Below are 17,327 nucleotides of genomic sequence, written 5' to 3' on the forward strand. Positions count from 1 at the left end.
AGACATTGAGTTAAATTTGATATTTATATTCATTGAAAGAAAATTGAAAACTGTAGTGAAGTAAAAATTTTGTCAGATATTTTTTTTTTATCTCAATTGCAGTTATTAGACTTGGACAACTACCAAAAAAAAACCCAGTTTTTCTTTAGATGCCAACTATCTCTGTAATAATGAACATATTTGATATAAAATGGTTTACGATAATTAAGTTGTTTTAAATCTTTTGTGGGCTAAAATTTTGATTGTAAAATCTTTGTTCTGTAAGTAAGATAGGAGTTATTTATATGTTTGTTTTCTTTTGCAGTACATATCTCTTAGACTTTGGAGATCCATTATTCAAAGAAATTGGTGTTAGTTTTATAAAAGAGGTAAAGCAATTAATCTGAAGATAGTTTAATATTTATCAAACCTTTCTTATAAAAAAAGTTTCATAAAAATCTCATGAAACTTTGTTAGGAAAAAAAGGAGAGCAAGTAGACTGCAATATTTGTAGTCAATCTGTATGATGTTTTATGGATATTTTAAGATTAAAAATACACATGAGACTGTCAAAACTTGACCAGTTCATCTCTATACTCTGAAATTCATTATTAATCTTTGGATACCAATGTTCATATATTTTTGTGGGTACATGTGAACCAAGAAATAAAATGTTCAACAAATGTCATATTTTATATTGGCTTGTACGCAAAATTTCGCAAAACCTTGAAATTAGATATCCACAAACATGCAAGTTTTCCTTAATCCAGGAAAATTAGTACCCATGGAAATAAATGAATCTACAGTATCTGACATGTGATATAGTGTGTTTCTTTTATCTATGTTTGTTCTTTGCATGCCACTTCTTCAATACTTTTGTTCTGGTAAAGATACTTTAAATATAACAAACTAAAAATAAGAGACATAAAAGTTTGAAAAAAAAGATTTTTTGTGTTAGAAGAAACACTATTTCAATGCATTTTTTTTTTATACTTTATTGATTAATGTAAAATATGGACTGCCAAAAATAATATTTTCATTTGAAATTGGTCACTTTATTTACTTTAAATTTGATTTAGAAGAAAACTTCTTTATGTAGTAAAAAATAACCTTATTTCTTACAGTGAAAGTAAATTATTATTATTTATTATATTCTCTTTTACAGATGGAATATGAATTTGGAGTAGATCACATATATAATGTTGATTCATTTAATGAAATGAAACCAAAATCAGGGTGAGTATGATATCAATCACACTAAATAGTCAAATATGGTAGACAGCAAACACTGACTAGATTTCTGCTGAATACAATAGATAAAAAACAAACCTTGCAGACAGCAACCAAAATCAAGTACTAAATTACATGCTTCTGATTTGGGACAGACAAATGAAGAATATGCTTAAAATGGGTAGAACATTTTTGTGAGATTACTTCAGAAATAGTTGTATTCTATTATAATTAGGTTTTAAAAATAAAGATGTGGTGTTTTGTACATTATTTTAAATGCTTCACATTGTCTATTGCCGAAAAAAAAAACTCAATATAATAATTTATACATGATTCACCTTTCATGAGATAAATTTATAATCCATTCTAAGGCTAGTTGATTCATTATGATAATTTTCATGTAAACAATGTAATTTATTGTTGATGTTCATTTGTTTGCAGTTCTGCTGAATATTTACAAGAAGTTGGAAGTATAATATTTGATGTATTACAGACAGGGGATCCTGATGCCATCTGGTATGTAACAGCTTAATATAACTCAATCTAACATAGAAATAGGAAGATGTGGTATCATTGCCAATGAGACAACTTCAACTAGGAACTAATGACATAGAAGTTACAATCTTGCATGTTTACTTTTCAAAACAGGAAACATTAAAACTTGATTAACTTTTCAATTCCAAGTTGATGTTCTTTTGAATAAAACAGTGAATAAAAGTGTTAATTGAATCAATTGTATGTTGAATCAATTCAGGACTAAACAAAGAAAATAGAGCAAAAAAATCAGAAATTTTGAATCATAAAAAAATCAGTATGTGATATCACAGTTAGAATTGATTATTTACAATCTCATTTTGATGGTCTATTTACTTTGCATTTTGGACAAATTCTATAGAAGATAGAGAGAAACTGTAAACAGAACAAGTTATTAATAATCCATAAAAGATGAACAAAACTGTATTTTGGTCATTTATAGTATACTTAGTATGCTAGTCTTACTGTCTATATTGTTTAAAAGTGGTCATTGTTGATGATGCACATAGATGAAGATTTCAGTAAGTATACAGGCTCATTGTAACCTCAGGTTTGATACAAAGTGTTCTGCAGTTTTTTATTTGCAAGACAATTGAGCAATCTCCAGGGGTGTTAATACAGAATCCAAGTTTTTGGCAATTTTAATCATCTTTTCAGAGAAAATGAGGAAGGTAGAAATGTATGCAATTTTGTTTTATTATCTACATGTATATTGCTTAATGTCATTACATTTCCATATGATGTTTTTATAAAAAATATATTTTAGGTTAATGCAAGGCTGGTTATTTCAAGATAAACAGTTCTGGCAACAAGCACAGATCAAAGCAATGTTAACATCTGTTCCAGAGGTTAGTAGTTGCACTGTAATGGATGCTTCTTTAAACTAAAGAGTCCTGAACATGCATGAAATAATTGTTACTGGATAAGGATTCCATTCAACTCCTTTCTTTTTTTATACGACCGCAAATTTTGATAAAAAATTTTCGTCGTATATTGCTATCACGTTGGCGTCGTCGTCGTTGTCGTCCGAATACTTTTAGTTTTCGCACTCTAACTTTAGTAAAAGTGAATGGAAATCTATGAAATTTTAACACAAGGTTTATGACCATAAAAGGAAAGTTGGTATTGATTTTGGGAGTTTTGGTCCCAACATTTTAGGAATTAGTGGCCAAAAAGGGCCCAAATAAGCATTTTCTTGGTTTTTGCACTTTAACTTTAGTTTAAGTTAATAGAAATCTATGAAATTTTGACACAAGGTTTATGACCACAAAAGAAAGGTTGGGATTGATTTTGGGAGTTTTGGTTTCAACAGTTTAGGAATGAGGGGCCAAAAAAGGGCCCAAATAAGCATTATTCTTGGTTTTTGCACAATAACTTTAGTTTAAGTAAATAGAAATCAATGAAATTTAAACACAATGTTTATGACCACAAAAGGAAGATTGGTATTGATTTTGGGAGTTTAGGTCCCAACAGTTAAGGAATTAGGGGCCAAAAAGGGACCCAAATAAGCACTTTTCTTGGTTTTTGCACCATAACGTTAGTATAAGTAAATAGAAATCTATGAAATTTAAACACAAGGTTTATGACCAAAAAAGGAAGGTTGGTATTGATTTTGGGAGTTTTGGTCCCAACAGTTTAGGAAAAAGGGGCCCAAAGGGTCCAAAATTAAACTTTGTTTGATTTCATCAAAATTGAATAATTGGGGTTCTTTGATATGCTGAATCTAACTGTGTAGTAGATTCTTAACTTTTGGTCATGTTTTCAAATTGGTCTACATTATTAAGTTACATACATTAAGGTCCAAAGGGTCCAAAATTAAACTTTGTTTGATTTTGACAAAAAATGAATCGGTTGGGTTCTTTGATATGTTGAATCTAAAAATGTACTTAGATTCTTGATTATTGGCCCAGTTTTCAAGTTGGTCCAAATCTGGGTCCAAAATTAAACTTTATTTGATTTAATCAAAAATTGAATATATGGGGTTCTTTGATATGCCAAATCTAACTGTGTATGTAGATTCTTCATTTTTGGTCCCGTTTTCAAATTGGCCTACATTAAGGTCCAAAGGGTCCAAAATTAAACTAAGTTTGATTTTAACAAAAATTAAATTCTTGGGCCTCTTTGATATGCTGAATCTAAACATGTACTTAGATTTTTGATTATGGGCCCAGTTTTCAAGTTGGTCCAAATCAGGATCTAAAACTATTATATTAAGTATTGTGCAATAGCAAGTCTTTTCAATTGCACAGTATTGTGCAATGGCAAGAAATATCTAATTTCACAATATTGTGAAATAGCAAATTTTTTTTTAATCAGAGTTATCTTTCTTTGTCCAGAATAGTAAGCAAGAAATATCTTATTGCAAGAATTTTTTTTTAATTGGAGTTATCTTTCTTTGTCCAGAATCAACTTAATTCTTTGTTATATATACAATATACAATGTATATTCACTTTTTACTACCAACTGATAAATTTAAATAATCTTTACCATTCAGTGATAACAAGCAGTTTTTTTACATCTTAATATTTTATGATGTATTTAAATGAGTAGTTATTGTTGCAAACTCCATTAAAATATTTTAATTGAGATTAGTTTTGGAATAAGGGAAAGGGGGATGTGATTAAAAAATTGGGTTCAATTTTTCTCATTTGAAATTTCATAAATAAAAAGAAAATTTCTTCAAACATTTTTTTGAGAGGATTAATATTCAACAGCATAGTGAATTGTTCTAAGAGAAAACAAAAATTTTAAGTTCATTAGAACACATTCATTCGGTGTCAGAAACCTATGCTGTGTCAACTATTAAATCACAATCCAAATTTAGAGCTGAATCCACCTTGAATGTTGTGTCCATACTTGCCCCAACCGTTCAGGGTTCAACCTCTGCAGTCGTATAAAGCTACGCCCTGCGGAGCACTTGGTTAGCTGATAATTTAATCAGTTTTACAGAAAAAATAAACAAATTTATACATAATTTTTGCTTTATAATCCATGAAAATTAATAGCCACGAATGTAGGTCCTTAATATTAAAACAATAACAATGAATTACTGAAAATATAAAGATAAAATTAAAACAGACAACTCCTTACCATCATCCTCAACTCCTTTAAAACATAGATATACAAACAGCAATTACCAACAAACAGTCCACATGGCCTACCATATTACATACACACAATGTGGTGCATTCAATCCAGTCTCTCCCTTTCCTATTTAGACCACATGCCATAACAGTAAAACACAATAAAAAACAACATGGAAGCTACTTTTATTCTAAATGTTATTTATCTTATTACTTTGTATTGTAGGGTAAAATGATTGTATTGGATCTTTTCTCTGAAGTCTCCCCTATATACACATACACAGAGTCTTACTATGGACAGCCGTATATCTGGTGTATGTTACATGATTTTGGAGGAACAATGGAATTATATGGAGCACTAGACAGTATTAACACAGTAAATATTTCTCATAGATTCCACTACTTATCACCTTACACATTTGAATTTCATCATGAACATGCATGAAATATTTGTCACTGGACTTACAACAGTATATCAATGAATTAATTGTAAATTATAAATAAAATTTGAAAAAGCTAGAGTTTATAAATTGAAAAAAATAAACAAACTTGTCTGCCTCTGACAAAAATTAGTTTTCACAAACATTTTTAATGGTTCATTTGTTTCGTTAATTTTTGACAACTATAAATGATTTATAATTTATAATAAGTTTTCACATCATTACAACTGCTTGAGTAATTGCAGTTTCATTTCTGAATTAAGCAGTAAATGTTTTATATAAGAATAAGGAAGACAAACAATGAAACAACTATCCACCAGAGGCAAAAAAAAGGACATGGATGTTAGTGACTTTTCCATATTTTACTATTAGATTAGGACCTTTTTTATAATTAATACTTAGAAACAGTCTGGGGTAAGAGTTTGTAATTGGACTTCAGTTTTTCTCCTACTACATTAAGTTATACACAAACAGCAGTAATCACAGGTCTGAGAACCTTCTGGATAGTTTTTTTAAAACTTTGATTATATATGTTTAATAGGGACCATTTGAAGGTAGAAATATGACTAACAGTACCATGGTTGGTTTAGGACTCACACCAGAGGGTATTTACCAGAATGAAGTTATTTATGAATTCTTCATGGAAAATGTATGGAGAAAACAACCAAGAGATATAACAAAATGGTAAGGAAGGAAGACTACTAATCTGAAAGAGGGGCAACTCTTTTAATTGTCATTATAGTCTGGGGTAAATTTTAAAAATAGAATTATTAACTAGTAGAAAAAAGAGTATTTTAATTAATTAACTTGGTTGATTTACACAATGGCAATGTCTAAGAAAATTCAGGAAAAAGGTTAGAAATATAACAGTTAAAAAAAGTTGGAAAATTGGATTGCAATACACAACAAAATAATGCAATATCAATATAGGTAGGCAAATGGGGTTGATTTTGTAAAAATGATTAACCCTACAATCTGTAATACCTGACCCAAGTCAGGCTGTCATGGTCATTAGAAATCAATTATATATTTTCTCACACTGTAGGCATTTTATATCATCAATTTATATACTTCACCAATTGGAAATTTATTGTTTTATTTAATAAAAGGATATCAGACTTTACAAGGAAGAGATATGGCAAATATAACAAGTTTGTAGACTTGGCTTGGCAGTATCTTAAGGTCAGTATCTGGTTGTTCACCATTATCACTGTAAAGTTAAGTTTAGAGCAGGAATCTGTATGAGATTTAAGTTTAAAGTCAAATATTCTACAGTGCAAATGAAAATCATTGATAATACTTTTTGGAACACTAAAGGGCTTTGTTTATGTGTTAAATCTCTCTGTAAGTCGAAGAAGTCCAACTATTTTATCACTAGCCAGTGAACACTGATGTTGTGATTTCGAATCTGGCACTGAACTCCAATCTCAATTTATGAGGATTGTCAGTTATCTCCAGGCACTCAAGCTTTCTCCACCAATAAAAACTGACTGCCACAACATAAAACTATAGTGTTGTAAGTGGCATTAAACACCTATTAATCAATCAATCAATCTTTGTAGGGTTTCATACTTATTGTTTTTTATGGGTGTATATTCCCTATTTAAAAATAAGAACACTATAATAATTACATCTTAGTATTTATCAAGTCTGGAGAAATGCTTGTGACTTTATGTTGTTATATTATGCAATCAAAATTTGTATTGTAAATACATTGTAGCGAGACTCAACAATTCAACTCTTCACACTTTACCCATATAAAACAGGTATACAGCAAGTTTTTCAAACTCATATCACTAACTAATAATTTAAAGCATTATTCTTTAATTCATCCATGATTTCATACAGAAAAGTGTATATAATAATACTGATGGCCTTAAAGACCATGATAAAAATTCCATTCCTACAAGTCGACCTAGATACCGACATGGATTGCACCCTCATGTGAGTACAAGGAGAAGGAATAAATGGAATGTGCATGCAGTCAAGTATATTTCTAGTTGAAAAAGGTTTTGAAGCAGTTTCATGAAAGGATGAAAAAAAATATTCTGTTATTTAAAATTTAAATTTTAATCTGAAATGATATTGATAAATACAAGGATTTGTATCTATACCCTATTCCCTATTTCCTCTAAAATTCTCTTTTTACATTAATCTCTTTTAAATGGCCATTTCTGTGTTGCCTCGAATAAACTTACCATAAATTAATGATGACCTGGTAGATGTAAGACTTTGATACTAAGGTGGGTTTTATTGAATTATTGACTTAAACTGCAAAACTTTGTATTTGATCATACATTCTCATTACACTTTAATGAATACAATCATCAAAATATGCGTATTTCATTTAAATATACATTTACCATAACAGAAGAGTGTATATAATAGCACAGCTGGTCATGAGGACTTTAGTACTGATGTAATTGTCACAAGACGACCTAGATATCGAAACCGATTACGTCCACAAGTTAGTACAAAGCTAAAGAATGTGCATAATATGCAGAATCAGCATGTTTTTGTTATATTATTGTTCTTGCTTTGAAGATTTTTCAGCAGTTTCATGAAAGGAATAAAAACATAAAATATACCATTTTCCTGCCCAAACCTTTAGATTTTGTATGTAAATACATGAAGTTCCAACTTTTTCTTTTGCACATTTTGAAATAGGAAAGTGTATACAATGATACAGATAGAATGTCAGATCATAGTGCTTTTGCAATTATTACCACAATACCAAGATTTGATCCTGTGTTACATCCTAATGTGAGTAATGCATTCTGGGTAATAACCAATTCAATCCAGGCAACAATTCCTTGCACTGCCTATGAGATGGATAAAGTATTCATCTTTCTTTTTAACTCCTTTTTGCCCACCTGGTCCTCAGAGCTTTCCTCATTACTCATCTTCATGGTCTTCCACATTTACTTTTACAACAATCTTTTCTTCTAAATTTACTGAGCCAAATTTAACTAAACTTTGGCCCATTCATGATTGGGATATCTTTTTTAAATAATATGTCTGATGGTCCTGTCTGTCTTCTATATATGACTTAAAGAAGAACATCAGGGTAAAATGCAAGTTTTGTCTTAATCGTAAAAAAAAATTTAAATAGAGAAATACTGTAAAAGGAATTCCTATTAGATATATTTTGTTCATTAATGCATATCATATATCTCAAAAGCTATTATAGGTATAGAGAAACTTTAGATAGCATAAGGTATCAACAAGACAAGGTCTTCAAATAAGTCAAACTCTTAAAAATCATCAGATGACTATAAATTGTAGTAATTGTCCTTTCATGATGACGATTTTATGATATTTTTGGGCCATTTTGACTTGAATTCAAAACTATCTTAGATGATTAAAAACTTTTAAAAAAATCTTCAAAACAAAATCAGACACCAAGATAAATGGGACATTTTTTGTCAGCAAAGTATTATTTATCTTTTTCATCAAAGATTTCCCTCTGAATATGCTGTTAGATTACTTATTGGTTTCATTAAATTTTATATTGTTGAATTTTCAATGCAAAATTACAGTTTATATTTCATCCATTTCATGAAACTGCTAGTTGAATATGTACTTTTTGTTGCTTAGATTTTTGTTCTGTACTTAGGATTGTTAGTTCATGCTTTGAAAAAAAATGGAATTTAAATTTGGCTTCTTTAATTCAAACTGATTTTTAATCACATAGCATGAAGTATCAATCTTAAGCTAACCTTACTTTTCAGTTCCATTTATACGGGAAATTTTACTAACACCTTTATTTTATCGTAGACAAGTGTATATAATGATACTGATCATCTCCATGACAACAATATAGATATTATTGTCACCACTCGCCCTCGGATCTCTCCTGCGATACATCAAGATGTGAGTAAAGACATTACTATCCAATCAAAAGTTAACATATCAATCGTACACCATTTTTGAAATTTGTTATTAACATGTTTGTCAAATGAAATATCCTGCTATGTAGCTATGTTGTGAAATTAAATTCAGAATTTCAGAGGATATATTTAAACTTTTAAAGGATACATTAAAAATGCTGAAATTTCCTGTTTTTAAAGTTTGTTCATTGATTTTGTTTGTAATCCTCTCAGACTAACAGCATGCTCAGCCACCTTATTGCTTTACCATATACACACCATATAAGCTGTTTGTTAAATCAGATAATTTATAGATTGGTGAAGCTACTGTGTGATTTTTTTCAAAATTACTCGATGTTATTGCATGTAATAAATATCAAATTTTAATATTTATGACACATTAGTAATGTTTATGATTTTGTAATATGCTGTCTTAAAGAAAAATGAAAAAATGAGTATATTTGATAGACTTTGACCCTAATCAGACATCTGCATAGAGGCTCTTAAAGGGAGTTATCTGCATAGGGAAATGTGAATAAAAGGGGGTAATAAGATGGAGGAAAAACATTTATATGCAAATGTTTCATGTCTGCTTACTATTAGAATGAAACATTACAAGTACTGACTTTTGTGCATCATAATGCAAGAAACAAGGCATGTTGCAATTTAAAAATTCCTTTTTAGACCCTCTACAAAGATTCTGGTATAGATCTCAATCTTTGAAATTAGTATTTTGTAAATGTTTTGGACGTCCTTATATTTAAATCAACTTAATTTATGTATGTTCCATTTTGGAATAACATTGATATATTTCTTTTCATTTTCATTGATAATAGAGTTGTGATTCAACTATTATAATTATAACAAACTCTATATATGCCATAGAAAGGTTATTTATAAACTTATATTTGGTGACTTCTTGCAGGTGTGGTTTGATCCAGAAGATTTATATGCAGCCTGGGATCTACTGATATTGTCTGCAGATCAATATAAAAATAATTCACTCTATCAGTAAGTCGGACTGCTTTTATAACACAAAAGTCAATGTTTTTAATTACAATCATTTAGTCGGGCGTATTACGTTTTCGCATTTAAAGCATAAATCCAATTTCACGTTTCCACATTATCGTGCATTACTGTTCCAACATAAATAGATACCAGCTTTCTGCATTTTTACCTGTATTCCACCTGTAAAAAAAGGTAATAATGATATATAAGACTTTATTTTTGGTCTCTATCAGCAATAGCACCAGTTTGTAAAAATGACAGAGAACGAATTGAAATCGTATCGGAACAGTTTGTCAAGAATTATGCTGTGTACATTCAAGCTGTCAATATTATTTAATATTTGGTAGTGTGGGGACAATTTCTTATAATCTAACTCTAAATAAATAAACAACAGCTTTGCAGTTTGACGTTTACTAGTTACTAACAAAAGATAATGTGATGTTGACCTTGGATACAAATTTACTTCTGATACGTTGCCGGTCCTGAAATCTTCTCGGCAGGTAGATATGGCTTTGAACTGGAAATTAAATTTAATTATTTATGTAATTAATTATATTTCAGGTATGATTTAGTAGATGTGACCAGAAACAGTTTACAGATCATTTCTATAGAATATTATAATAAGATGATAGCTTCTGTTATGATTAATAAAACAGAAGATTTTCTGTAAGTATATGTAACAAATTTGTTTGTTCGGCTGTTGTCAGTCTGTTTGTCCGTCCTTTTGTCCCACTTCAGGTTAAAGTTTTTGGTCAAGGAAGTTTTTGATGAAGTTGAAGAAACTTACTAAACATGTTCCCTATAATATGATCTTTCTAATTTAGAGATTTTATCCCATTTTCACAGTACATTGAGCATAAAAAATGATATTTCAGATGGGGCATTCCTGTACTTGGGACACAGTCTTGTTTTCTATACGCCTTCAGATTTTTAGCTGATTTTTGATATGTGAATCTACCATCAAATTAGAGTCCATATGGGTTGTTGAAATGACAGATTTTCCAACTTTTTGAGATGGCCATACATGTCGTTTCGACACATCTAGTTTATAAATATCATGTCATTCATTTATTCATACAGGTTATTATTTAAATTGATAAATTTTAGCATTTGATTTATGATGTTTCGGCTTTGTTTAAAAGTCTATTTTTACTGATTTCTTTTTTTTTACAGAATAAATAGTCGTTTATTACTGGAGTTACTAAATGACATGGAGACATTACTAGCCAGTGATTCTCATTTCTTACTTGGGAAGTGGATAGCTGCAGCTAAATCATGGGCAACAGACATATCAGAATCTTTTAATTTGGAATTTAATGCCAGAAACCAAGTAACTCTATGGGGTCCAAGAGGAGAAGTAAATATTAAGTTCAAGTATAATAACTCATCATCTTTTACGTTATTTATTTATTTCAAGAAATCTAGTCAACATTGGCCTTCAGATACAAAAATGAAATAATGAAATGTGGTATGAGGTGAGACAATGATTCATTAAGACTACAAGACAAAGGTATGAACAAGTACATGTCACCATACAGACTTCAGCCATGAACAAAACTTATTTTATATAGTAAGGTATAGAAGTCCCTGAGCTGACTAAATGAGAAACAATTCTACGATGGGTCCATGTAAAACAGACAAAAATTTAGTTTATCTAGAAACTTGTAGGGGTGCTTTGTAAACAGATAGTTGGGACAGTAAAACAAAGTTTAACCTAGGCCCATCTTAAAATACAATACAGTTATATAATCTCCCAGATATATCAAAATATTCCAAAATTGAAATTGCGAGTGCGACTAACCTTATTTACAAACTGGTAGAAAGTGGAATTTTCCACCTCAGAATATGTGTTGAAAACAAACAAAAATCATTGCTATCAAAAAAATTCAATAAAAATTTGGGATTATCAATTAGATTTATTTTATACCTCTTGTATTTTTATAATGTATATATTTTTTTTCTCTTATTCAGATTTTAGATTATGCTTGTAAGCAGTGGTCAGGATTATTAAAAGGGTAATTAAAAGTTTTGAATGTTTTTAAGAGTACAAAATTAGACATACACAAATAACAATGTAAATGATCATGACAAAAAGATGTATTTCACCAAATATCTTAATTCTAGATTTACCCCTACGCGCATATCCATAGAAAATTAGTATCTAGCCAATATGAGTAAATCCAAATTATATCTTGCTATTGACAATTTTGTATCAATCAGATAAGAAAAAGTGGATGGGTTAAAACCAATGATGCAGATCTAGCGTAACTGACTTCCATAATATATAAAAATCAACCAAGTCAATAATTTGAAAAAAGATTGAAGTATGGATCAACAGTATAAAAATACATCAACAAGAATTAGGGATCATCAATATAAAAATACATGTTATCATGTAATTTTTATTTACCCCTTTCTATAGTAGGGGGCATTATGTTTTTCAGTCTATATATCTGTGTCCATCCAAAATTCCATCCTTTACTATGGATTCATTTATTTTAGTGGATATCAATTTCTCATGGATTGAAGAAAACTTGCATTTATCATGGATATTTGATTTCATATTTTTGGCAATCCCTGGATACAAAGCCTATAGAAAGTTTGTATGTTGTTGAAAATTTGAATTCCTGGTTCACCTGTACCAATGAAAATTGGTATCCAACAAATAATAATGAATCCAAAGCATTCTGTTCAACCCTCCCATATCACTCAAGTGTAATAACACAAAGCAATTATTTTCAGATATTACATTCCAAGATGGGAGTTATTTGTAGAGATGCTGCATATTAGTGTAATGGATGTAAGTAATTTTTTAAATCTGTTTAAAAAAATTAATACTTTGTCAGAATATTTTTCTTATTCAAATGTTGACAACTTTGTATTCACTTCCTTATCTCTTCACAAACTGTAATCTGTTAAATAAATTCTGCTCATGTAGGCACACCTCTTTCGAGTTTTCAAGTTCACAATGTGAATATAAAAAAAAATCATCAAATGAACAAGTAGTTGACAAAAGATATACCAGTCCATACCCTTACTGAAGTTGTGACACAAATTGATACAAGATTCAGTTATTGCTCAAAAAAAGAATCTATGTAAAAACTTGTATGTAAAGCAGACTTGATAGAAAATAAAAGTTGGAATTCCAAAGGGAAACATTTTGGGTTGTGATATGGTCAAACAGAATCACAATTTACTGAACATCTATAAAGCACTGGATGTTGCTTAGAAAAAGGTGCAAAGAAATTTTAGTACTGTAATTTAGTAAAACACTACCCTCACATTCTCTAGAGAGTGACAAGGTAAAAAACACATGTATTATTACTGTCAAGTTTTAAGTAGTCTCATCTATTGGCAGATGTTGCTTCCCCTCTTAAAAATTAGATGGTGAAGGTCCCAGACCAGATTATTAAAAATAAAAAAGTTTGCTAATCTGTATTAGTTCTGTTTTATGAAGTTCCCTCTCATAGGGTATATATTTTTAATTTAGCAAACATAGAAAAATATATATAAAAAATAAAATATTTTTTTATGCATAGAAATGGTTGTAAATAAACATATATGTATTTCTTTACAGCATACAAAATTTAATGAGTCCCTGTTTGCCCAAATTGTTTATGAGAAAGTAGAACTTCCATTTTCTAACCAGCTTGATGAATACCCAACAGAACCTATAGGTATATATGTATATATATATATTAGCATAAGAATTGTCATGCAGATACAAAATTTCATTATTTATACAGATATATAGAACCAATGCCATTTTGAGTTTTGATTAAAGAATTTAAAAGTTAAATTAAAAATTCATTGATTTTGAAAGGTGGCCTTTATTTTCCTAGTATGTTATGTTGATAGTATTGTGGACCATATTCCTGGTGTTGAAAAGTTCTCTATGTGAAAGGATTAAATTGATACTTTAAATTCAGAAATTTTTGCTATTTTTTTTTTCTTAAGATGTATTTTTCATAAATTGAGATAGTAATGACCTCCCAAAAAAAAAAACTTGCATTGTAAAGTTTTATATCATAATTTGTATGATGAATTTCTCAAAATGGTAATAATAAATCTTGTAATGTGTCCATGTTCAAAATCTTTAATAATAAAGGTATCTTAAATCTTCTGAACTTAAAGTACTTTATTTGTGCTATAAACAATGTTATCTATACATAATGCTCTGAGTTCAAGGCCTCATTGTCACTTTGAGATGAAGAACAGCAATTAAAGTGCAGTTCCTTTGCTTTTTGTGTTTCATGTTGCTGTTCAGGTACTGATTTTGTGTCATGGATTTTATATTGAATTTATGGCGGTACCCAACACTTTCACTAAAATAAAATTTGGCTCATTAAATTTTTATAAAACTTTGACAAAGTATTTACTTTGACCCTTTAACAAAAATATAAAAGTTTCAAAAAAATTAAACAAAACCGTTTTGTCAAAAAAATTACACTGGTTATATAGTAGTTTGACAAACATCAATTTTGGTCATTGAAAGCTTATTATTCCCTTTACAACACAACGTTATTAAAATGTTAAGCTGATTTTACAGAGTTATCTCCCTGTAGTGTTAGGTACCACCTTAAGTCTTTGTCTATGTATTCAAATCAAATTTTATCACATTTGTAGGAGACGCATATGCCATTGCAACATCGATACATAAAAAGTATAGAAATATGATAGATAAAGAATTTTTCCAAGTTTATGCAGCACAGAGCAGAAAAGTGAAAGACAATCGAAATATGATTGAAAAGAAGTATGGATTAAATGCTCCAGTTTATGATATACTTGTAAAAAATTAATTAGTAATTTTGTATTGGTAGTAGAAATCTTAAATTGTAAATTGATGGTAAAGACTGATTTTTACATACTTTACATAAATATAAATGCATGGATTTTTTTACATATATATTAAAGATTTGCATGTTTTCATTTTTACTTGAAATGTTAAATAACCATTGATAAAATAAGATTGTACATTTGCTAATTGACATCAATTTCTTCTTGTTGATTTTGCCATGATTATAATCTAGTCATTCTGTATGAGGATAGAACTTCAATTCACACCAAAAACTTCATTATAGATATGTTATTGATACATTGTACTTATTATATGAAATAAAAGTTTAACATTCCACTTTATAGATATTAATGATATTCTTATAACAAAAATCAAATTTAAGCTGTGGAACACAAAGCAGGAAGACATCACACATTATGGTTTGGGGTTTTCTGTTATAAGTATAAATACTGTTAAGGTCTTAATACTTGTCAGGACTTTTCAAGCTCCATGTAACAGCACAATTACATAATTAAAACAATAATGTATGTCCTTCATATTAACTGCTTATTTTGTGCCATAGTAAATGTACATGTATACAAGCATTTATGATCATTTGTATTTGTTATATTTTCATATTTTATAATGTTGTTTGAAAATATAACTTCAATGATATTTTGTGATGTATCTGAAAACTTTATTGTATTGAAATTTCTGCCTTTCAGGGAATTATCAAATCTGATGTATGCCTTTACTATAGTATTCAATTTAATACATTTATGTCTTCACTGTTGCATTTTTTAAGAATTTTTTATGGAGGGTAAAAGCCGCAAGTTGTGCTTACCGTAATTGCTTTTTATGGATTTTACATGGAAAAAGAAAAGGATTAAATTTTCAAATAAAATATGAGATATGTTTGTAAGGTGCTTTTTGAAAATAAAAGTAAAAATTGGGCTAACCTTTGAAAATGAGTCAATATACTATACATTCCATTATCAAATTATTATTTCCCTTCATAAAAAAGTTTTTAAATTTTGACTCCACTTTCTTTTTATTTGTAACCATAAGATAAAATCATAATTTAATTTGTTTGTAAATTAAACCTGCACAAATAAATGACATTTCAGTTTCAAATTTTATTATTACAGTAGAAATCTTTACCAATTCCTAGCAGCTGTTTGTGATAAATTCAGGTTAAACCCTCTTACATTGAATGAACAGAAATTTTAAGACAATCAAATACTGTATACATGTATTCAGAAATTATTGAATGTATTTAATTTTTGTGGTTTTTAAAAAAATCCAGTTTAATTCATATAAAAATTTTAACAATGCAAGTTTAAGTTATTGCAATTACATGTATAACCCTGTCGCATTAAACGCAATAATAAAAAAAATCCCCATTATTTCTGAATTGTCAATACATATATACCAAATTCTGGTTGTTTGACAATTAATTTGCATGTGTTACTTTTGTTCATGGCTAAATGAAAGTTGTTTCATAATTTCATAATATACCTAACTGTTTTTTGTAATTAATTAATGTAAAAGCAGGTATTGGCTGTAAACTCTATCATTTCTTTAAAGTTGTATCATTTTTGTTTTTACTTTTTCACAAATTTCAACAATAAATTATAAGAAAAGATGATGTACCACTACTGTTTCAATAAATTTTGCCTTTGGTTTAATATCTTAGATCAGAATTAAGACCTTATATTAATCATTATCACTGACAGAGATTTAAAAATCTAACCAAAGCTACTGACCTTTATATATATGGCATATAAGACATCCATCCTGTGTTGCTTGTTCAGTTCTGCACCCCTTGAAATGACACACATATATATGCAGCCATGAACACAAACAAAGGGGTACTCAAATTTTCTTGAAATATCTAAATGTACTCAAATTTGAAAATAAGATGTAAATGATATATGACAAATTGCTGCGGAACAACATTGTACTTTACTAGGTGACTGGTTGTGAAAACTAATGATTTCTTGGAAATGAAAATTTGAAAATTAACTGATGTTCAGTGATTGGCGTTTGTTAATGTGGTTTATACGTGTTTCTTTTTTCTCTTTTTATTATATAGATTAGACCGTTGGTTTTCCTTGTTGAATGGTTTTACACAAGTAATTTTTAGGGGCCCTCTATTGCTTGCTGTACACTGCAAATGAAGAGGAAACATGATAATATATCATCAAATATTCCCATATACATAGTACAGTACTGTCCAACATAATTTGAGTAACTATAGCCTATAAATCATGCTTCAATTTCTTGGTTAATAGATTTAAGAAGATGTGGTATGATTGCCAATGAGACAACTCTCCATCCAAGTCACAATTTGTAAAAATAAACCATTATAGGTCAAAGTCTCCAGCGCAGAGCCTAGACTCACAC

At 29.2% G+C, this 17,327-nt stretch overlaps 1 protein-coding gene across 6 annotated transcripts in view; it reads left to right on the forward strand.

Annotated features, from left to right (window-relative positions):
* The window catches only part of LOC134687913 (alpha-N-acetylglucosaminidase-like), a 44,560-nt gene extending 27,993 nt beyond the window's left edge, over nucleotides 1–16,567 (forward strand). For 3 of the 6 annotated variants that reach the window (XM_063548407.1, XM_063548386.1, XM_063548381.1), the window contains exons 9-23: nucleotides 305–368; nucleotides 1,145–1,215; nucleotides 1,651–1,725; nucleotides 2,510–2,591; nucleotides 5,054–5,203; nucleotides 5,809–5,951; nucleotides 6,377–6,449; nucleotides 9,045–9,140; nucleotides 10,062–10,147; nucleotides 10,706–10,810; nucleotides 11,318–11,501; nucleotides 12,116–12,159; nucleotides 12,887–12,944; nucleotides 13,722–13,821; nucleotides 14,771–16,567. In XM_063548407.1, the coding sequence (XP_063404477.1) occupies nucleotides 305–368; nucleotides 1,145–1,215; nucleotides 1,651–1,725; nucleotides 2,510–2,591; nucleotides 5,054–5,203; nucleotides 5,809–5,951; nucleotides 6,377–6,449; nucleotides 9,045–9,140; nucleotides 10,062–10,147; nucleotides 10,706–10,810; nucleotides 11,318–11,501; nucleotides 12,116–12,159; nucleotides 12,887–12,944; nucleotides 13,722–13,821; nucleotides 14,771–14,943 (1,504 nt within the window). In that variant the 3' untranslated portion in view covers nucleotides 14,944–16,567. Of the gene's footprint in view, nucleotides 1–304; nucleotides 369–1,144; nucleotides 1,216–1,650; nucleotides 1,726–2,509; nucleotides 2,592–5,053; nucleotides 5,204–5,808; nucleotides 5,952–6,376; nucleotides 6,450–7,115; nucleotides 7,212–7,638; nucleotides 7,735–7,934; nucleotides 8,031–9,044; nucleotides 9,141–10,061; nucleotides 10,148–10,705; nucleotides 10,811–11,317; nucleotides 11,502–12,115; nucleotides 12,160–12,886; nucleotides 12,945–13,721; nucleotides 13,822–14,770 lie in introns of all 6 variants that reach the window. The other 3 variants (XM_063548393.1, XM_063548399.1, XM_063548373.1) reach the window with 3 other exon arrangements.
* The last annotated feature ends 760 nt before the right edge of the window (nucleotides 16,568–17,327 follow it).

The sequence above is a fragment of the Mytilus trossulus genome, chromosome 1 (assembly GCF_036588685.1).
Source record: "Mytilus trossulus isolate FHL-02 chromosome 1, PNRI_Mtr1.1.1.hap1, whole genome shotgun sequence".
NCBI classification, from domain to species: Eukaryota; Metazoa; Mollusca; class Bivalvia; order Mytilida; family Mytilidae; genus Mytilus; species Mytilus trossulus.